Here is a 16,802-nt window from a genome sequence, read left to right on the forward strand (position 1 = left end):
ACACGAGTGGGCAGACAGACACCCACCCAGGCACTCCTCCTGTGTCCCGGGGGGAAGGATGGTGGGGGTAGCGCTGCAGGCTGGGGCCTCTCTGACTGAATTCTGTCTCAAGCTCTCCAACAAAAGAAAATGGGTGGGTTTCTTCCCTCTGTGTTTCCACAAAAAAGGCCTGAGGGCTGGGGGTTTTTTGGGTCATACCCTGAATGGTTAAGGAATGCTGGTCTCTTCCTCCAACAGGCTTAGGAATCCAGTGAGGTGCTGGCAGCACCGGAGCAGAGACACGGAGCTGAGCCCCGGCCCCAAACTGGGCTCTCCAAGGGAGGGGGGATCAGCATTTCCTACACGCTGTAGGAGAGCAGGCACCGTGCTTCAGCTGTCTCCCAGATCTGGGGGCCTTTTTCCTACCAGGTGAAAAGAAGCAAGAGAGGTTAACGAGCTGCTCTGGAGCTGCCTGTGAGAAGGTCCTTGACACTCCCTGTTCCCAGCAGTGACGGCCTTTGTGTGCCTTTTGAGACGGGGAAAAGAGCAACTCAAAGACCATTTGTGCCATCAACTTACTGTTCCTCTCTTGGGTAACTCCCAGCCGCACGTCACGTCTCTCGAGGAGCCCTGCTGCCTCCAGAGGGTCTCTTCCCAGCGCTGGAGTCCCTCAGCCCTCGGGGAGATCATCTGCTGTCGTCTGCCAGGCTTCCAGGAGGTGCCCGCTCCTCTGCTTCTGGAGGCTTTCGGTCAGAAAGACAGGAGCCAAGCAGTTGTGCCCCAGGTTTCCTGCTGGGTCTGTGTGTTATAATCCCAACACTCAGCACAGGGTTCTAAAGACAGGAACGAGTCCCTGGGAAGGAGATGACACGTCTGTCCTGGCGGGGGCTGCTGCTGCGCTCCCCAAATCCTTGCGCACGTGTTCCCCGCTCATCAGAAACCCCGCAAACGATACAGCTCAGCCTCTTCTTTTGCTGCCACGTTTTCTGTGCTCCAGGGGCCAATCAGAAATGCTGAACTTCATTTATTGCTCAGGATCAGATGGGAGAAGATCTCCTAATATTGGACATGATGCTTGAAGCCATGAGATTTATGAGACTGGGGGCTTTTTGCAACAGTGTGATGAATTCTGTATTTGAACAGATCACTCCCGCCACACAGAAGCAGAAATATAACATGCCTTTTGTTCAGAGATTTACCATGTTTAATTATTCTTTTTTTTTTCAGTAGTTTAACCATGTATTCAGATAAATAAAGTAATAAACAAAAGTGTTCAAAGTGAGGCAATATCGTCTTTATGTTATTTTTAAACTGTGATCAGGTATCTGTGGGACACGGAAAACTAAAAATCAAACAAAGTACAGAATCTTTGCTTCTCTAGTAGAATTTAGTGCCAAATTCTGCTCTCAGGTGAACGTCTATAAAGCATCGTCCGAAAGGGCGCTCCGGCCCAAGGGCTGGTTTCTGGGGTTGCAGAGTGCACCGGCTGGGGGGCTGTTCCCCCCTCGTGGTGCCGGGGTCTGACCCCCCCTGCCCGCTGCCCCCCTGCGAGCCCCCACAGCCCCGCCAGCCCGTGTCACCTCACCACGTTGTGCTTTGGGTAAATTTGGGGTTGGGCTTCAATTTGCCTGCGTCAGCGAGTGAGAGCACAATTTGGCTCCGTCCGGGGTGAGAACCAAACACGGCTTTCACCAGGCCTCGGGTTTTTGGCCCCCGATTTCCACACACACTTACAGCCATCAAAAAACCCCTAGAGATCAGCGATCCTTGTACCGTCCCGTAACACGTCACGGGGTCCTGCGGCGAGCAGAGTCACAGGTGAACCTCGGAACATACAGAGAGCACAACCACCACACTGGACATGAAAAGGAAATTTTATTCAACATGTTTACAGAACATGGGCGGGGAGGTCAGTTAAAAGCACGGGGGAGTGTTAAGACAAGTGGTCGAAATAGAAAGGTGCTACCCAATCGGAACTAGTCGGTGTTGGCCACTACGAGGGAGGAGGATCTAGTGGTGGAGCACCAGCGCCGGGCCCCCCCTGCCCCGCGGGGCGGGCAGTGGCCGGGGGGGCGCGGGCAGGGGGACCCCCCGAGCGGGAGCGGGGCTGGGTGCAGGCAGTTTGTCTACGGGGGAGCCTGGTGTGCACACAGCTGCTGCGCCGGGGCTGCACCCGCGGCCGGCGGGAGGAATTTGGTCCCTACTACGTCACCTTCTCCAGAGGGTAAAAAATAAAGTCCATCTATAGACATTTGGCGCCAGAGCCACGGAGCGCCCGGCTGAAACCCGCAAAATGTCTATAAGAAAAATGGATGGCTTAGATTTCTTGGTTACTTCAGTAGAGTTAATTACGAGCAAACTGTACAAGTACATGCAACATACAAGCTGGCCTATGTGGAACTAACATACATTAGTAAATAACCTTTTTCATCTCTTTTTTACAAAACGTGCATGCAGCTTTGAACAGTTCCGAGTCATGCTGCTCTGGTTGTGTGATCACAAAATCGAATGGCCTGGAAAAGGAGGGGAAACACCTCGATGCACCTGCAGGAATCTGCAGTTGTTCGCACATTTACAGAATATCACAAGGGATTTCAAGGCCAAGAAGGACTCAAATGAATAAAAAGCAAATTGAAATTTGACTTTTTTTTTTCTTTTTTTTCTCCAAAAAGTAAGATATCTTGCGTTAAAAAATCAAGCCTTGTGCTTGCATCGGTCTCAAAGAAATGTAAACTAAAATTGATAAAAACATTAGTAAGTGCAGAATATTTCACCTGGAGTCTCCGGTGAAACACTGACCGTCTCCATCCGTGCTCCGTCCGGGGCAGGGGTGCGTCGGCAGCGACACGCGCCAGCGGGGCCCGGGCACAGCTCAAAGTGTCATATGCTCAATCCATTCCTGGTCAACGTTTTGGGAAGTCAAATATACATTTATACACAGAAACGTAAATATTTCCTCCCCGTTTCTAGGAGGGAAACTGCATTACCAGTAACATATTCAATGTCAAAATTAAGACTAAAGTTGCTTTATACCAGTCCCCAGCAGTAGTTGCAGAATTCTTCAAAATTCTTCCATGCAAAACATCATAAACATAAAAGTTATTATATATAATGCAAACATATCTGCTTTTTACAAAGAAAAAGTGGCACTGTGATGATTATTTCTCTTTAAGAATGCAACTTAGATTGGTCGCTTGTTCTGGGGTCCCGGGAGAGACTTGGGGGAGCCGGAAGGGAGGGTTGGGACTGGCTGGGTCACCCTGTGGCTGCGGAACACTTTAGCGGTGCTGACAGAGATGTGCTTCAGCCCTTGTTTGGTTGGATTAGAAAAAGAAAGGAGGGGTCTCTGTTAGCGCTGCGAGGACTTCTACAAAACTAGCAGAATCACATGGCAAAAACCGAGTGGAAGTGACAAGTACAGAAAACTGCTGGAACCCCAGGGAGGTACCACTGCGTGAGGGCTCTACCCAACACTGAACAGAGCCAGAGCTTCCAGTTTGGCTCATCTTGGACTCGGGTTGAATCTAAAGGTGTCTCTCTCTCTATTTATTTTTTTTTTTTAATTTTTTAAATCATTCTAAGCATGGGTGGTAGCCGCGAATAGACTGGCTGTATGTGATAGACCTTCGTTCTGTCAATTTAAGCCACCTCTCACCAAACAACTCAGACATATTTTGGGGTAACTACTACAAGCGAAAAGAGAAGCGATTGTCTCTCTCCAGCAGAGTTTTTTGATGGTGTGTCTGGTTCCGGCTGTTCCTGGGTGACGTTCTCCTCCGACAGCAGCTACGACCTGAGGCAGGGGGGCCCGGTGGAGCTCTCCAGAGAGGACTGGGAAGCCCTGCGCGTCAGGGGGGTCAGGGTGGGGTCCACTAGTGATGAAGGTGGGAACAACTTGTACCAGCCTATTACCACACTGGAGAGATCCAGCTCCTCCAGAAGGATCTGGGCAACTCCCATGAAGCATTTGTGGTCCATTCGGCCATAGTCTCCCCAGACTATTACCTGCGGGAACACAAAACACAGGGTCAGTGCCGTCCCCAGGCTCAGGTGTTGGCTCCCGCTGCCCTCCCTCGAGTAGCGCCAGGAGAACCTTGTTCTGAAGGGGGAAGGATTGTTTCCTCCTTGGGAAAACCCAACGGTGGAAGAGGAGCGAGAGCCAGAGAAGAGAAAAGTTCAATACAGGCAGACGTTCCGCAGGTCTGAGACCGCAGAGCTGCAGGGATGGGTCTGCTGGTATTTATACCACTCCATGCTCAGTGTGCTGCAGTGAGCGTATGCAGATTGCTTACGCTGAACTCATGCGAGGGCTTCTCCAAACGACAGCCCAAAATGGGATTCAGAAGGAACTGACCTGAAGGACTTTACCCTGCGGACTCTCATCAAAAACCAGTGTCTGTTGGTACAAAGGATCAAGGGTCTTCCTTGCAATTCTTGTCTTCTTCTTAGCTATACACGCTCCGTTTTCCAACAAATATACTTTCACATATGGAGCTGCAAACAGAACATCAGGAATTTTATGTTGGGACCCAAAAACTTCTACATTGCACATCTGAGCTGGAGGACAAACGCCTTAAAAGGAGGTCGAGTGGAAAGAATATGACACATGATCTTCACTCTGTAATCTGGAGACAACTATATACATAAAATAAACGACACAGCCCATAAGAAACCAATTTGAGTGTTATGAACTTTGAATGCAGTGATCTAAGATGTTACTAGCAACAGTTGCATTTCAAGTCTGTCATTTTAAAAACATTTTCCTTTGCCAGGAATTAACTGTCACTGACGGCTACTCTGGAGTCTCGATGGATGTTTGGGGTCAGACATAGTTCAAAACAAAATACTTTGATGTTTCATTGAAAGGAATAGTTAAAACTAAGTGACTGTGATAACGCAGCCAGTAATCGCTCTTTCATCGTAAGCTCCAGAGGAGGTTGTAAAGGACCATTTTGGCAAAATGTTATCTAAAACAACTGCTCCGGTTGGTTGTGGGAGCGATTATGAATGTCCTAATAAAGATTTCTATAAATAACTAGAACTTTAAAAAATGTCCTTATGAAGTGATACAATATTAGATCTCATTCATTACACAGATTGTTGGCTGTGTCACCACCATAACCTGCTGCCTGCGGGAAGCAGTGCCGGGTACAGGAGATCCTGGCACATGGGGCTGTTGAGCTGTTTGGTCAAAGCACTCCCGTCGGTTCTCCACCTCTTGTTTCCAGGTGGAACTACCACAAAGGACTTCACCTGCCTCGACAAACCCCCTTTGAGATACAGGGGTTGCCTAAGATATGGAGAAATACTTCTGCAGATGTTCCTTCCAGGACAGCTGTTGGTGGTGAGCGACTGGCAGGTGCAAGGTGGTGAGGGGTGGACATTGGTAGAAAGGATGTACCCACACACACATCCCTTGTCGAGAAGCAAACCAAACAAATGCAAATGAAGTGGCAGCTAATGAGGAGTGAGCTCAAGAAGTCTCCAATCCCCAGTCCATCAGCATATTTCATAGTCTTGTTTTCTGTTCATACATTGTCTATTTTTTTCCTTACCTGGGGTCGATTTGGAGCCAGGTTTTTGTGTGAGGCCTCGGGCTCTAATGACTTCTACTTCTAACTGTCCCTTTTTATCCACCATTCCGATCTGGATGTCACCTGAGAGGGAGAAGAAAGCAGCCCACATTTTAGAGAAGCAGCACGGCCTGGGAGAGAGGGCGTGAGGGTGAGAAACAGAAAGACTGGTTTGTTCCCAGTCTGCTGCATCGCTCTGCTTGTCACCGCTCCTCCCAAGACCTCTCAGTTCAACGTCCTTCAAACAGGACTGAATAGATATACACTAAATAAATATATATAAAAAATATATATAAAAGATATATTGTGCTTAGGGAGCGTGGTGCCCTCTCTTGGTGTAGGGTTGATACCAGAGGGAGCCACAGCCACAGCACAGTCGCAGAGAATGGTGCCCTGTCCTCCAGCAGCTCAAAAGAGGTCTTTTTTCTTCTGCAAAAGTCTCCAACAAGTACAGGGGTGACAATTTTCCTCACTCATTCTTGGTGTGACAATGACAATTTCCACACTCATTCTTGGCATGAAAAAAAACCCAACGCAACGTGTTTAAAATAAGGAGCTGCTTTTGCTACTAAATAGTCCAACTGTTTCCCTGCCTGAGCTCTGACAAAGGACATTTCCTGCAGGGAAAGGGACCTGCTTCGCCCCAGACAGAGCCCTGCTCTGGTCCAGATCAGTGAAACACAAGGGAGGCCAACTCCAGGCGCTAGATCTTTGTGGTTTCAGACATCATGGAATCAGCAGAAATATGACAGGCCACTTTGAATATAAAATGCACAGTATCACATGGGCAGCTACGTGATTCCTGTGCAAATAAATGAACACCATACACATAGACAGTCCTGAACTGCAGAATTTGGATTGAGAAAGGCAGCATTTTGAAATTAACTGGGCAGGAGATTTTCACATGCTCGTCCAACCGCTCTGAAAGCAGTGTTTGTGCTTGAGGCACAACAAAGCAGCAGGGAAGACTTTTTTATTTTTTTCAATCAAACTTTTCTTGAATAAACAGACCTCTGTGTTGCACTAAAAATAGCTCACAGGAAAATTCCAACACCCCTTTTTAAAAGCACGTCTCTGTATCACACATCCAAAATCAAACATGCAACAGGGGGCCAGAAGGGGGAGCGGTAATACAAAGATTTTCAAATCATGGCTAGTGAAAGAAAGGATACCACATGGCAGGTCTTCTGAAAATTGTTAAAAAACATGACTGAGAGCTGTTTTTGCAGGCCAAAGCTTGAGCCTTCAGTAAATAAAGCAGTTATAAGATGTGAAAATAAGATTATTCAAGTAATCTGCTTAAAAAGATTTAGTCAGAAAACAAGATTAAAATAAGGAGCTAGAAGACATCTAGACCCTTATCTTCATACAGGCAGAGCCACTTAGATTTTTTTACTGGGAAGTCATCTCACAAGTATCCTCTCTTCCAAAATAATAATTAAAAAATGGGTTTATCAATTTGGTGCATTATTAGCAATGATTTGGATTTACAGAGCAACCCTTGCCTTAGGAGTACTCAAAGCCTTCTCAAGAAAGTTTCTGTCTCCTGCTCATGAGGACAAGAGCAAAGCTTGGCCAGAAACTGTCTGTTGCATCCAGGATAATCCGTGGCAAGGAAATACAAACTCTGAACAGCTGAAATTTCGCAGTGAGCCACAACTGGAGAAGCCACAATAATTTAGAGTGGGAACTGAAGCCAGACCCCTATCTTCGAGCTGCAGAGGAGGTGAGCAGACACCTCACGCCCAGGGCAAATACCGTGTCTCACCCTCTTTGGGACAGCAGCCTGCAGGGGACACCAGCCACCGCGGGGATACAGCGAAGGAAGCCACTTTGTCCCAGTCCTTGTGGTGCTGTAGCCTGGCAGCGTGTGTACGTTAATTGGCTTATTATTCATTTAACAGAATGACACATGACTCTCACCCATGGCAGGCGTTGCTAGCGTTTGCCGGCCGACCAACTGTGCAGGCCCGAGTCCATCGAGGAAATCACTGAACTGGCTGTCAGCGCCCAGCCGCACGCCGGGGAATATTAAGCTGCAGCAAAATAAATGCTGGTTAAACATAAGAACGCCATTAATTTCTATCATCCTGCAGTGTATTTCCCTCAAAAGTAGCACTGATACAAGGCAAGCAGCTCAGGACGTGCAGCCACACATTGCGCTGCAGCGTCAGGAACGAGCTGTCTCCCACAGACCCCAAAGAGAAGTGGTGAAATTCTGCACATGGACCCAAAGCAGCCCAGAGAATAAACCAGTTCTTGCTGAGGAGTCCTCCAGGAGCCATGAAGAGCTGTCAGGTGAATAAACTATGAGTGACCTTGCACAAGAAAACATTAAAAGCCTCATGAAATTTAATAGCCGATCATTCTTCATCCTTGAAAGCTTGATTTACCTTATAATACTGTTTTATATCTACATTTATACACATCTACATCTACATACTTTTATACATACATCCAAACCCCACCCGCATCAGTAAGAACAAACAGGGAAAACAGATGTGTACACTAAACTGATCTGATTTTGCAGCTGTTTAATGAAGCAGTAAACTGGCAGGTAGTACTAGTGTTGATTAGAGCCAAACTAATGCTGCTCCCTAGCCAAAATATTCTGGTAGCCACATCTGGATCTACAGTCGGTACCCACCCCTCTTTCAGGACACAAACACAGCTGTAATACATCAGCACGGAGTATATGGGAACATCCCAGGTCAGGCTGGACATTCCTCTGAGCAACCTGCTCTACTTGAAGATGTCCCTGCCCATGGCAGGGGGTTGGAGCCTTTAAAGGCTCCTTTCAACCCAAACTATTCTATGATTCTGTGGTACGTGCTTTCCCAAGCTGCTTTCTTGTATTCCAGAGTCTCTACATGTACAGCCTCCGAACAACAACGAAAGAAACAAAGAATGATCCATGGTGGGGAGACTCAGCTTTGACCTCCTCATCACAATTATGAGGAACAGAAGAACAGACTTTGAACCAAGTCTAGATGGCACCTTCCCCAGGAGGTCACCCACCACGCCGTATCTGCTTCTCCCTCCCTATTAGGCTGGAGAAAATAATAACACCACTTCCTAAGAGAAACACCTAGTGTGAAAAGCTTTGATTTCCACAGATCAGGCTTCTGTGTTCCAGTCTCTTTTTCCCCCAGGTCTATAGGGTGGGTTTGCTTACCCCTGGCATCTCCCAGGAATTCCCTAGTGCCCGCTGTGCCTCGGCGGAGTGGTGGAGTCCCACCGAGGCTGTGAGGAGGCCAGAGCATCCCCACACGCTGTGGTGTTGGGTCTGCCTGCTCTCCATTCTCACACACCACCTCACTGGGGGGTGAATGAAAACAGCTGCCCTGTTCCCCATCGTTTTCTGCCCGATTTCAGCTGGGAGGGGGCAGCTCCGTGGTGGGTTTACGATTCTCAACAAGAGGCCTGGACCGACTCCAAACCAAACTCTCTCTGTATACAGTATTACCGAGCACAGCTTCATGTCGCAGGGATTTACATACAGCATCTGAAGTTTAACTCCCAGTTAAACCAAACACAACTCAAAGAAAAAGTACGTCTGTGTTTTGTTTTCAGTAATGCGCTCTGAATTTAGTTGTCTTTTGATGAACAAAAGGCCTCACTGGGTGATGGGGAAAACGTGAAGCCCTAAAGAAGTCCTCGCTCAATTTCAGTTTTCAAGAAATTTGTCTTATGTGCCTAAAGCAGGTCAGTTTTGCAGACGTTTCAAAAGGAAGAATCCATATCCAGAGCTACCCTGTTCAGCCAGAGCCAGGACCTCTGTTCACATCCCAAGTTTTCTTACAAAGACAAGAAACGTCTCCTAAGTTACTGATATTTTTAATGCCACTTACTTGCCCTCGGAGCTGTAACTATTTATGCTGCCGTCAGTGGATTCCCGACTCGGCTGTCGGACCATTCGGCTTCTCATCTCTGCTGCCATCCCCGTCTCTGTGCTCCTCTGAATCGTGCTCTTGAGCTTCTTGCTGCCGGCCTCTGAAAGCAGAGCAAGAACCAGAGTCAGGACGAGCACCTAGAGCAGAGCCTTTCCTCCAGACTCCCCACCAACTGCGATCCTAGAGCAGAGCCTTTCCTCCAGACACCCCACCAACTGTGACCCTAGAGCAGAGCCTTTCCTCCAGACACCCCACCAACTGCGATCCCACGGGAGCGTTACTGTTCAATAACACAGAAGGAATCTCTCTTCTTGCAGTGGGCTGCAACCAGATGATCCTTGTTAGGGCAAACTGTTAGAAATTAATTGTCTTATTAATAACCTTTATGCAGTTGAAATGCAGACGGGCTGACAGTGACAGTGTTTGCTGAGCACGCTCTCGAGAAGGTGTCTCTGCCACCCTGTCAGCCAGGCTGGGGACTACACAGCAGTTACAACTCACAGGAAAAAAAAAAAACAAAGGGAAAAAAACACTTCATGCATTCAACAGAAAAATGTTCAGTGCTAAAACGCTTAGTATCAAAAACATAATAATGTGTTTTGATCCAGCAAAATCTTACTTTTCCCCACAGAAATTCTCCAAAGTAAACAACAAGCTTTACAAAGCTTCTGATCTCAGCACTTCCTAAGTAGAATGAACTCTTTGGAGAACCCACGTGGAAAATGATGGACAGAGTCCAGGTTTGCGACTGAACACTCCACAGAGATTTAAAGCCGGTGAAATTGTTTGAAGACTTGATCCATTTGACAAGCTTCCATCACACATTCTTCAAAATGCAACTTGAGCTCCACGTGGAAGGCTGTGTTACCCTTGGGCAAGGAGAGCTCCCACCCTTCACAGGGGGGCTCCGAGCAGAAGGCACAACAGTGGATCTGCAACGAATTCTGCTGTCACGTGGCAGAAATTATGCTTTTTAATGGCAGTTCTCTTACTCAAAGGCCTTTAATTGAAATACTTCCACCAAAGTCTCTGCGATATAATAGTGTGTTGACTTCAGTCTTGGTGTCCTGTTGGTTTTCATTTAGTTCAGCCTGTCATTCAATGGATAACGTTACTTTCAGGAAGAAACAGATTTGACAAAGTTTCACCTAAGTGCAGGCAAAACCCGTTCTCCTGCATTTGCCCCTTCATTTCAGTGCCCCTTCATTCGCCGTCTGCAACGTCTCTGCTTCCTTTTCAGGCGAGCATCCCAAAAAGTGCATGTTTCCTCCACCTCCACTGCTGTGGTACATGAATAGCCCCGAAAAAATTGCACTTTCCTGTTTCCCATGGACATCACTGATGTTTGAAGCTCCCAGATCCTCATCTCTCTTTACGTGAAAGCTACAGCTTCGGTAGCCCCCGTGTGTCCTGGCCATTGCTCGGGGCGACTGAAGGTGCTGTAGGGAATGGCTGGTCCTGAGTCTCTGTGTCTGGAGCTGCCGGAGGGAGAGAGAAATCCCACGGGAGAAAGAAGCTCCTCTTCCCCACAGGTCACCACGTAACCTCTGGAGTTGGCAGAGAGACAGCAAACATGGCCAAAGTGAAAAGGAAATAATTCATGTATTGGGCCGCGGCAGCTCACCCAAATCCTGGTCCCTGAGCTGAAATCGCCCCCATCTGAGCTGCTCCGCGTGAGGCAGAGGAGGCCGGAGGAGACACACCGGGTGGAGCAGGTGCCCTCAGAGCCTGCCGGTGGCTGTGGAAGGGGTTCACTGGAAATTCATAGGCTCTGTACGTAGAAAACAGATGCCACATTTTGGACCTGAGCTTCACCTTTAAAAATAGATGGCATGTCCTGCGTATCAAGGCTGGAAAGCAAGCTGAGCCTCAGGTGAGTGACATTACCCGAAAGGCAGCCTGGGCATACAGCCCTCCTGCAGACCCCTGTGCCAAGCAGGACTCTCACGTTTTCCACCCAGGGTATTTCGTGCCCCTCTCTTGCTGCGACCTGTCTGAAAGCACCTCTGTTTCCATCTGCTCCTCCAAAGCCGGTGAGATGAGGTGGTTTGTCCCCTGCCTTCTCTTCTGGAGCCATCCAGCTCAGGCAGCACGACTGGAAGGAGGTGATACGGGAGAGTCTGAAACGTGGGCAGCTGAACGGGGCTGTCTGAAAGTATCCACGGCCCAGGAGACGGGAGCAATGAGACACTAAATGCAGCTACAAGATCATCACAAACTGGGAAGGAGATGTTGCTCTGGACCACCTGGACCACAGGGTGGATGATGGATGGGTTAGAGCCAGGCTGTCGGGAAAGCACAATGAAGATTGTCTTCATAGAAATAATCACTGTAAAAACTATCCATTGACAAAATTAGACATGAATATTTTAGTTTTGAGCCACAGCAGAGATTGAAAACAGCAAGTGGGTTTTTTTGAAAGAGTAATTTTACATTATGATGTGTAACTACCACGTTGCTGCTTGAACGCACTTTGCTCTGCAGGTTTTAGGTGCACAGACCGTGAAGGAGGAATCCTCTGCGTGGCCATAAGCAGCTCCACGTCCTCGTCTCACTGTGCTGCGATTGTCTGTTCCCAGAGTCACTGCTCTCTCTTGCTGCGCTGGATTCCACTTCTTCTTTGGTCTTGGCAACATTTTTTTTCAGGTTGATGATTAAAATAAATTCTTTTGCCTCCTCTTTTAAGTGCTAATAATATCCTCAGTGTTGCCCGGGAAAACCAGAGTCCTTCTGCTTATTTCATTTTATAACCTTAGTCTTCATATTCTGCAGTACAATCAAAAATACAACGTAAAAGTAACCCAAAGCAGAAGGGTGAAATACATCAAGAGTTTTATGGCATAAAGGGAATTGCTTTTGCCCATGAGTAAGAACCGAAACACACGTTGCACAGGTTTTGGGAGTTTGAACCCTGTGCATACCATAGTTTCGTTCATCCACTTACGGCACAAAAGGTAAGGGGAAGGGTTTACCCCATTGCCGTAGCCTGTGGAGGTCTCAGCAAGCCCTGCTCCGAGGGAAGGGGTGTGAGGACACAGTGAGCTGGGAGCTGCTGTCGTTTCCAGAGGCGCCCAGGTGATGGGGAGTCACCCTGAGGTACAACGTCCAGCCCAGCCTCGGCGGCACAACGGGAGCTGAACAACCACCAGGGTCTCTCCTGCTCTTCATCATGTGTGGGGTTTATTTTTTAAACCTCCATTTTCATCTTGTATTACTGTTAATCCAGCAGTTCTGCACACATCTTTGGAACACCATCTTCATAAAACATTTAAGTTCAATATCTATGCTATGATATATTGAAAAGATTTTCTACGCCTGTCTGGATGTCTATTGGAGAATGCTTGCTCCTGATTTTTATTAGATTGATCTGTACAACTACATTTTATAATATGTTACAGTTCTTCGCCTGCACTGTGTAAATTACACTATATTCATCGTGCAGACTGAAGATAAACTGTCTCTATTCTGAATGCCATTTAGGGGAAAAATTTACTCCAAAATGGTCTGTAGCTTTCTGTCTGCGGTGTCAACTGTGCAAGGCTTTCTGCCTGCAGAAATGCAGACCGATGTGCAGAAACTGCTTCTAAACACGTAGTTTAACAGGTACAAGCTGGAGAAAAAAACTCCTGCAGCACAACTGTGATGAACATTTGTGCAGAGCTAACGCATGGTGCAAAAGGACTGTAAGGCAGCAGGAGAGGGCATGGTGGCTCCTCAGCCTTCTGCAGTTCTCCCACAGCCTGGGAGCAGCAGCCCTGACAGCCTGGGCCCCGCGCTGTGCCCCTCACTCTGCCACCAACAGCTCAAGCACCGCGCTGTGCCCCTCACTGCCACCAACAGCCTGGGCCCCGCGCTGTGCCCCTCACTCTGCCACCAACAGCTCAAGCACCGCGCTGTGCCCCTCACTGCCACCAACAGCCTGGGCCCCGCGCTGTGCCCCTCACTCTGCCACCAACAGCTCAAGCACCGCGCTGTGCCCCTCACTGCCACCAACAGCCTGGGCCCCGCGCTGTGCCCCTCACTCTGCCACCAACAGCTCAAGCACCGCGCTGTGCCCCTCACTGCCACCAACAGCCTGGGCCCCGCGCTGTGCCCCTCACTCTGCCACCAACAGCTCAAGCACCGCGCTGTGCCCCTCACTGCCACCAACAGCCTGGGCCCCGCGCTGTGCCCCTCACTCTGCCACCAACAGCTCAAGCACCGCGCTGTGCCCCTCACTGCCACCAACAGCCTGGGCCCCGCGCTGTGCCCCTCACTCTGCCACCAACAGCTCAAGCACCGCGCTGTGCCCCTCACTGCCACCAACAGCCTGGGCCCCGCGCTGTGCCCCTCACTCTGCCACCAACAGCTCAAGCACCGCGCTGTGCCCCTCACTGCCACCAACAGCCTGGGCCCCGCGCTGTGCCCCTCACTCTGCCACCAACAGCTCAAGCACCGCGCTGTGCCCCTCACTGCCACCAACAGCCTGGGCCCCGCGCTGTGCCCCTCACTCTGCCACCAACAGCTCAAGCACCGCGCTGTGCCCCTCACTGCCACCAACAGCCTGGGCCCCGCGCTGTGCCCCTCACTGCCACCGACAGCCTGGGCCCCGCACTGTGCCACTCACTGCCACCGACAGCCTGGGCACCGCGCTGTGCCCCTCACTCTGCCACCAACAGCTCACAGCGGGGCCTCCTTGCTTGGACAAGAAACCGGTCCCTGCTTTTGGTCTCCTCAGGCAAACGTAAATTCATGGAGACCCTGATCTAAGTGATGCTGAAGAGCAAAAAGCTCTTGGCAGTGCATGTGCTCACATTTGCAGAAAGCATCAGTGCAATTGGTGTGTCCCCAGTTTCTGTACCCCCCAGTCACCCCCCCAGCAGCCAGGAGCAGCAGAACTGTACAAGTGAGAAAGGGCCAGGGGCTACAGAGTTAAGGTGCCAACTGGAGGCCCCTCCAGGCTCGCTTTGTGCTACTTGAGGCATCCAACTCGGAGAGGACAACGCGGGGACAAATGGCCCACAATGGCCTGTATCCATGACTGCCCTCAGCAAAGGCATGACTGCAGGTGGCATCTCCACTGGCCTTGGCTTCTCCTCTGGGCTCCATGTGTTGCCTGCAGGAAACTACTGTATTTTGCTCGTTTCAGTATCACAAATGTGAAATAACGTGAGGGATAACGTGAGGGCACCACCCCACCTGCTGGAGTAAAGCTTTTATCCTGTGGTGCCAAGGTGTGTGTTACACGCCATGGGACAAGGCCAGGAAGCACACAAGAATACGCAAGAACATAAGCTTGATGGCTTAGTCACTAGGACAGTGTTGGAGACCTCTGTGGGGCAGAAGACGACAGTCCTGCCATGGTCTTCTGTGTAGAAGGGAGTGGTGCCCTGAGCCAGCATTGCCCAGAGTCATACCTGAGGACAACTCGCTGGTTAGCACCAAAAGAGAAGCAAATGTACAGAGGTGCAGCATCTGGGGAGGTGGTACAGAAAGCAGAACGCTCCAGAGAACAGCGCACAGGCCACCACTACATCCACTAATGACTGGGTAATAACAAGGGCACAATGCTCAGTGCCATCCCATGACTCAAGGGCACGTTGCTCCCGGTACCGAGCACGGCCACGTGCCCAAGGAAAGCCCAGAAGGACCACAGCTCCAGGCTCTGCGGGAAGCCCGGCAGGACTGTGGCCACACACCGCCCGTGTGAGGCACCGGGGGGGGACAGCGGGGTCACCCCCAGCTCACGAACTGCAAACGCAGCAGCCGAGGGGCAGAGTTCCCCCTGCTCCCTCCTGAGGGGTCACTGGTCCCACTGCTCCCTCCTGAGGGGTCACTGGTCCCACAGCCCCACACCCGGCTGCTGGGGACCTGCCGGGTCGCACCTTCTGCAGCGTCCCACACGCTGCCTGTGGAGCTCCCAAACACCAACCCCATGTATTTACACAGGAGCTGCCACGGCCCCTTGGCTCGGGGTCCTGAACCAGGGAGGGACACGAAGAAATAACTCAAACAGCACTTGTTTCTTCCCATGGGTCCATCTCTCAGACAAACGCAGCAATGGATTGATCCCAGGGACTGGAAGTGCCCAGTGACCACAGACAGAAGATAAACAGTACAGAACGTGACATTTCAATGCAAATATTTCCTAGACTTTATGTCCTGCAGTACTCCACTGTATTTCCGTTCCGTGTATTCTGCTATACTCTACTGAATATATAATGCTGTTTATAAAAAGACATCTGAAATATTGCAGTAATGGTCTTTCAAATGTTTCCTCCAACTATCACATAACATATACAAATAAAGGAGAAGGCTGTTTATATTCTGTGGTGTTAGATCCCAAGGTTTAAAATCCAAATATAAAACATCAACCATTGTGTACCTTTTTCCTCATTTCTAGTTATTAAAACAAATCCACAAACAACATTTAGACTGGTATAAATAAATATGAAAAAAAACCTTCTAGAAAGAATATTCATCTTCTCAGCTGGGGTAATTTATCAAGATGTATTTTTTTGCAGGAGTCTGGAAAACCCTGTATCTCATAACTATATTTATAGATTTACGCATTCAGCTGGCAAACCAATATCATTCCCAGTAAATATTTTCAGATAATACAAAAGAGTGCAATTAGTCCATTAATACACACGGTATATTTTTCTTACGTATTTCGAGACAAAGGAAGCAAAAGCATGAATCCTCTCAAAAGGAGACTCCCCTGAAACGCGGGTGACAGTTGTGCTAAAGCTGTGACGGCATTTTCGCCAGCGCGCGGCAGAATCTCAGCTTTTGACTCCTTTTCACTGAAAAGTGAACTCGCAGACTCCGACCCCCCACGATGGCCCAGGAAAGCGCCTTCACACCTCCCGGTGCCCTGGCACCCGCGGGGCCAGCAGCCTCCCGGGGCCAGCAGCCTCCCGGGGCCAGCAGCCTCCCGGGGCCAGTGGCCAGACGGCTCAGGCAGAAGGAAACAGGACCTCGCACCACCCGACAATGTCCTCAGAACTTTGAGCAACTGCTTTTACAAATCTTACCTCCTTAAGAAAGGAACTGTCTTAGGCATATTTCCTGAAAATAAAATAAAATACAACCAAACCGTACAATTGAGCGTGTGGTTTGGTGTGATTGTCCTGACACACATCGTTTCCCCACGTCAGGGAAGAAAAGCTGTGTCTAACCAGCACACACGCACCTTAAGGGAAAGCAAAGGTATATGGTCAGAATAAGTTCGGTTACGGCTCCTGAAACAACTAGTATTTTTTGTCCACAGGTTTTTACATGACTTTTTTTGCCCACATACTTGCAACGAAGTGAAACAAGTCCCTGCCCGTCAGCCAGACTGAGCAATCAGTGATGATCTATGGAAACGGGGTTT

At 49.3% G+C, this 16,802-nt stretch overlaps 1 protein-coding gene across 14 annotated transcripts in view; it reads right to left on the reverse strand.

Annotated features, from left to right (window-relative positions):
* Positions 1-1,834: 1,834 nt before the first annotated feature.
* Positions 1,835-16,802, reverse strand: part of RIMS1 (regulating synaptic membrane exocytosis 1) — a 227,620-nt gene continuing 212,652 nt past the window's right edge. For all 14 annotated transcript variants that reach the window (XM_014949336.1, XM_014949338.1, XM_014949348.1 and 11 more), the window contains 5 exons: positions 9,404-9,545; positions 7,476-7,588; positions 5,535-5,636; positions 4,334-4,473; positions 1,835-3,984 (listed from right to left, as the gene is read on the reverse strand). In XM_014949336.1, the coding sequence (XP_014804822.1) occupies positions 3,766-3,984; positions 4,334-4,473; positions 5,535-5,636; positions 7,476-7,588; positions 9,404-9,545 (716 nt within the window). In that variant the 3' untranslated portion in view covers positions 1,835-3,765. The remainder of the gene's footprint in view (positions 3,985-4,333; positions 4,474-5,534; positions 5,637-7,475; positions 7,589-9,403; positions 9,546-16,802) is intronic.

The sequence above is a fragment of the Calidris pugnax genome, unplaced genomic scaffold, assembly GCF_001431845.1.
Source record: "Calidris pugnax isolate Ruff unplaced genomic scaffold, ASM143184v1 scaffold132, whole genome shotgun sequence".
NCBI lineage: Eukaryota > Metazoa > Chordata > Aves > Charadriiformes > Scolopacidae > Calidris > Calidris pugnax.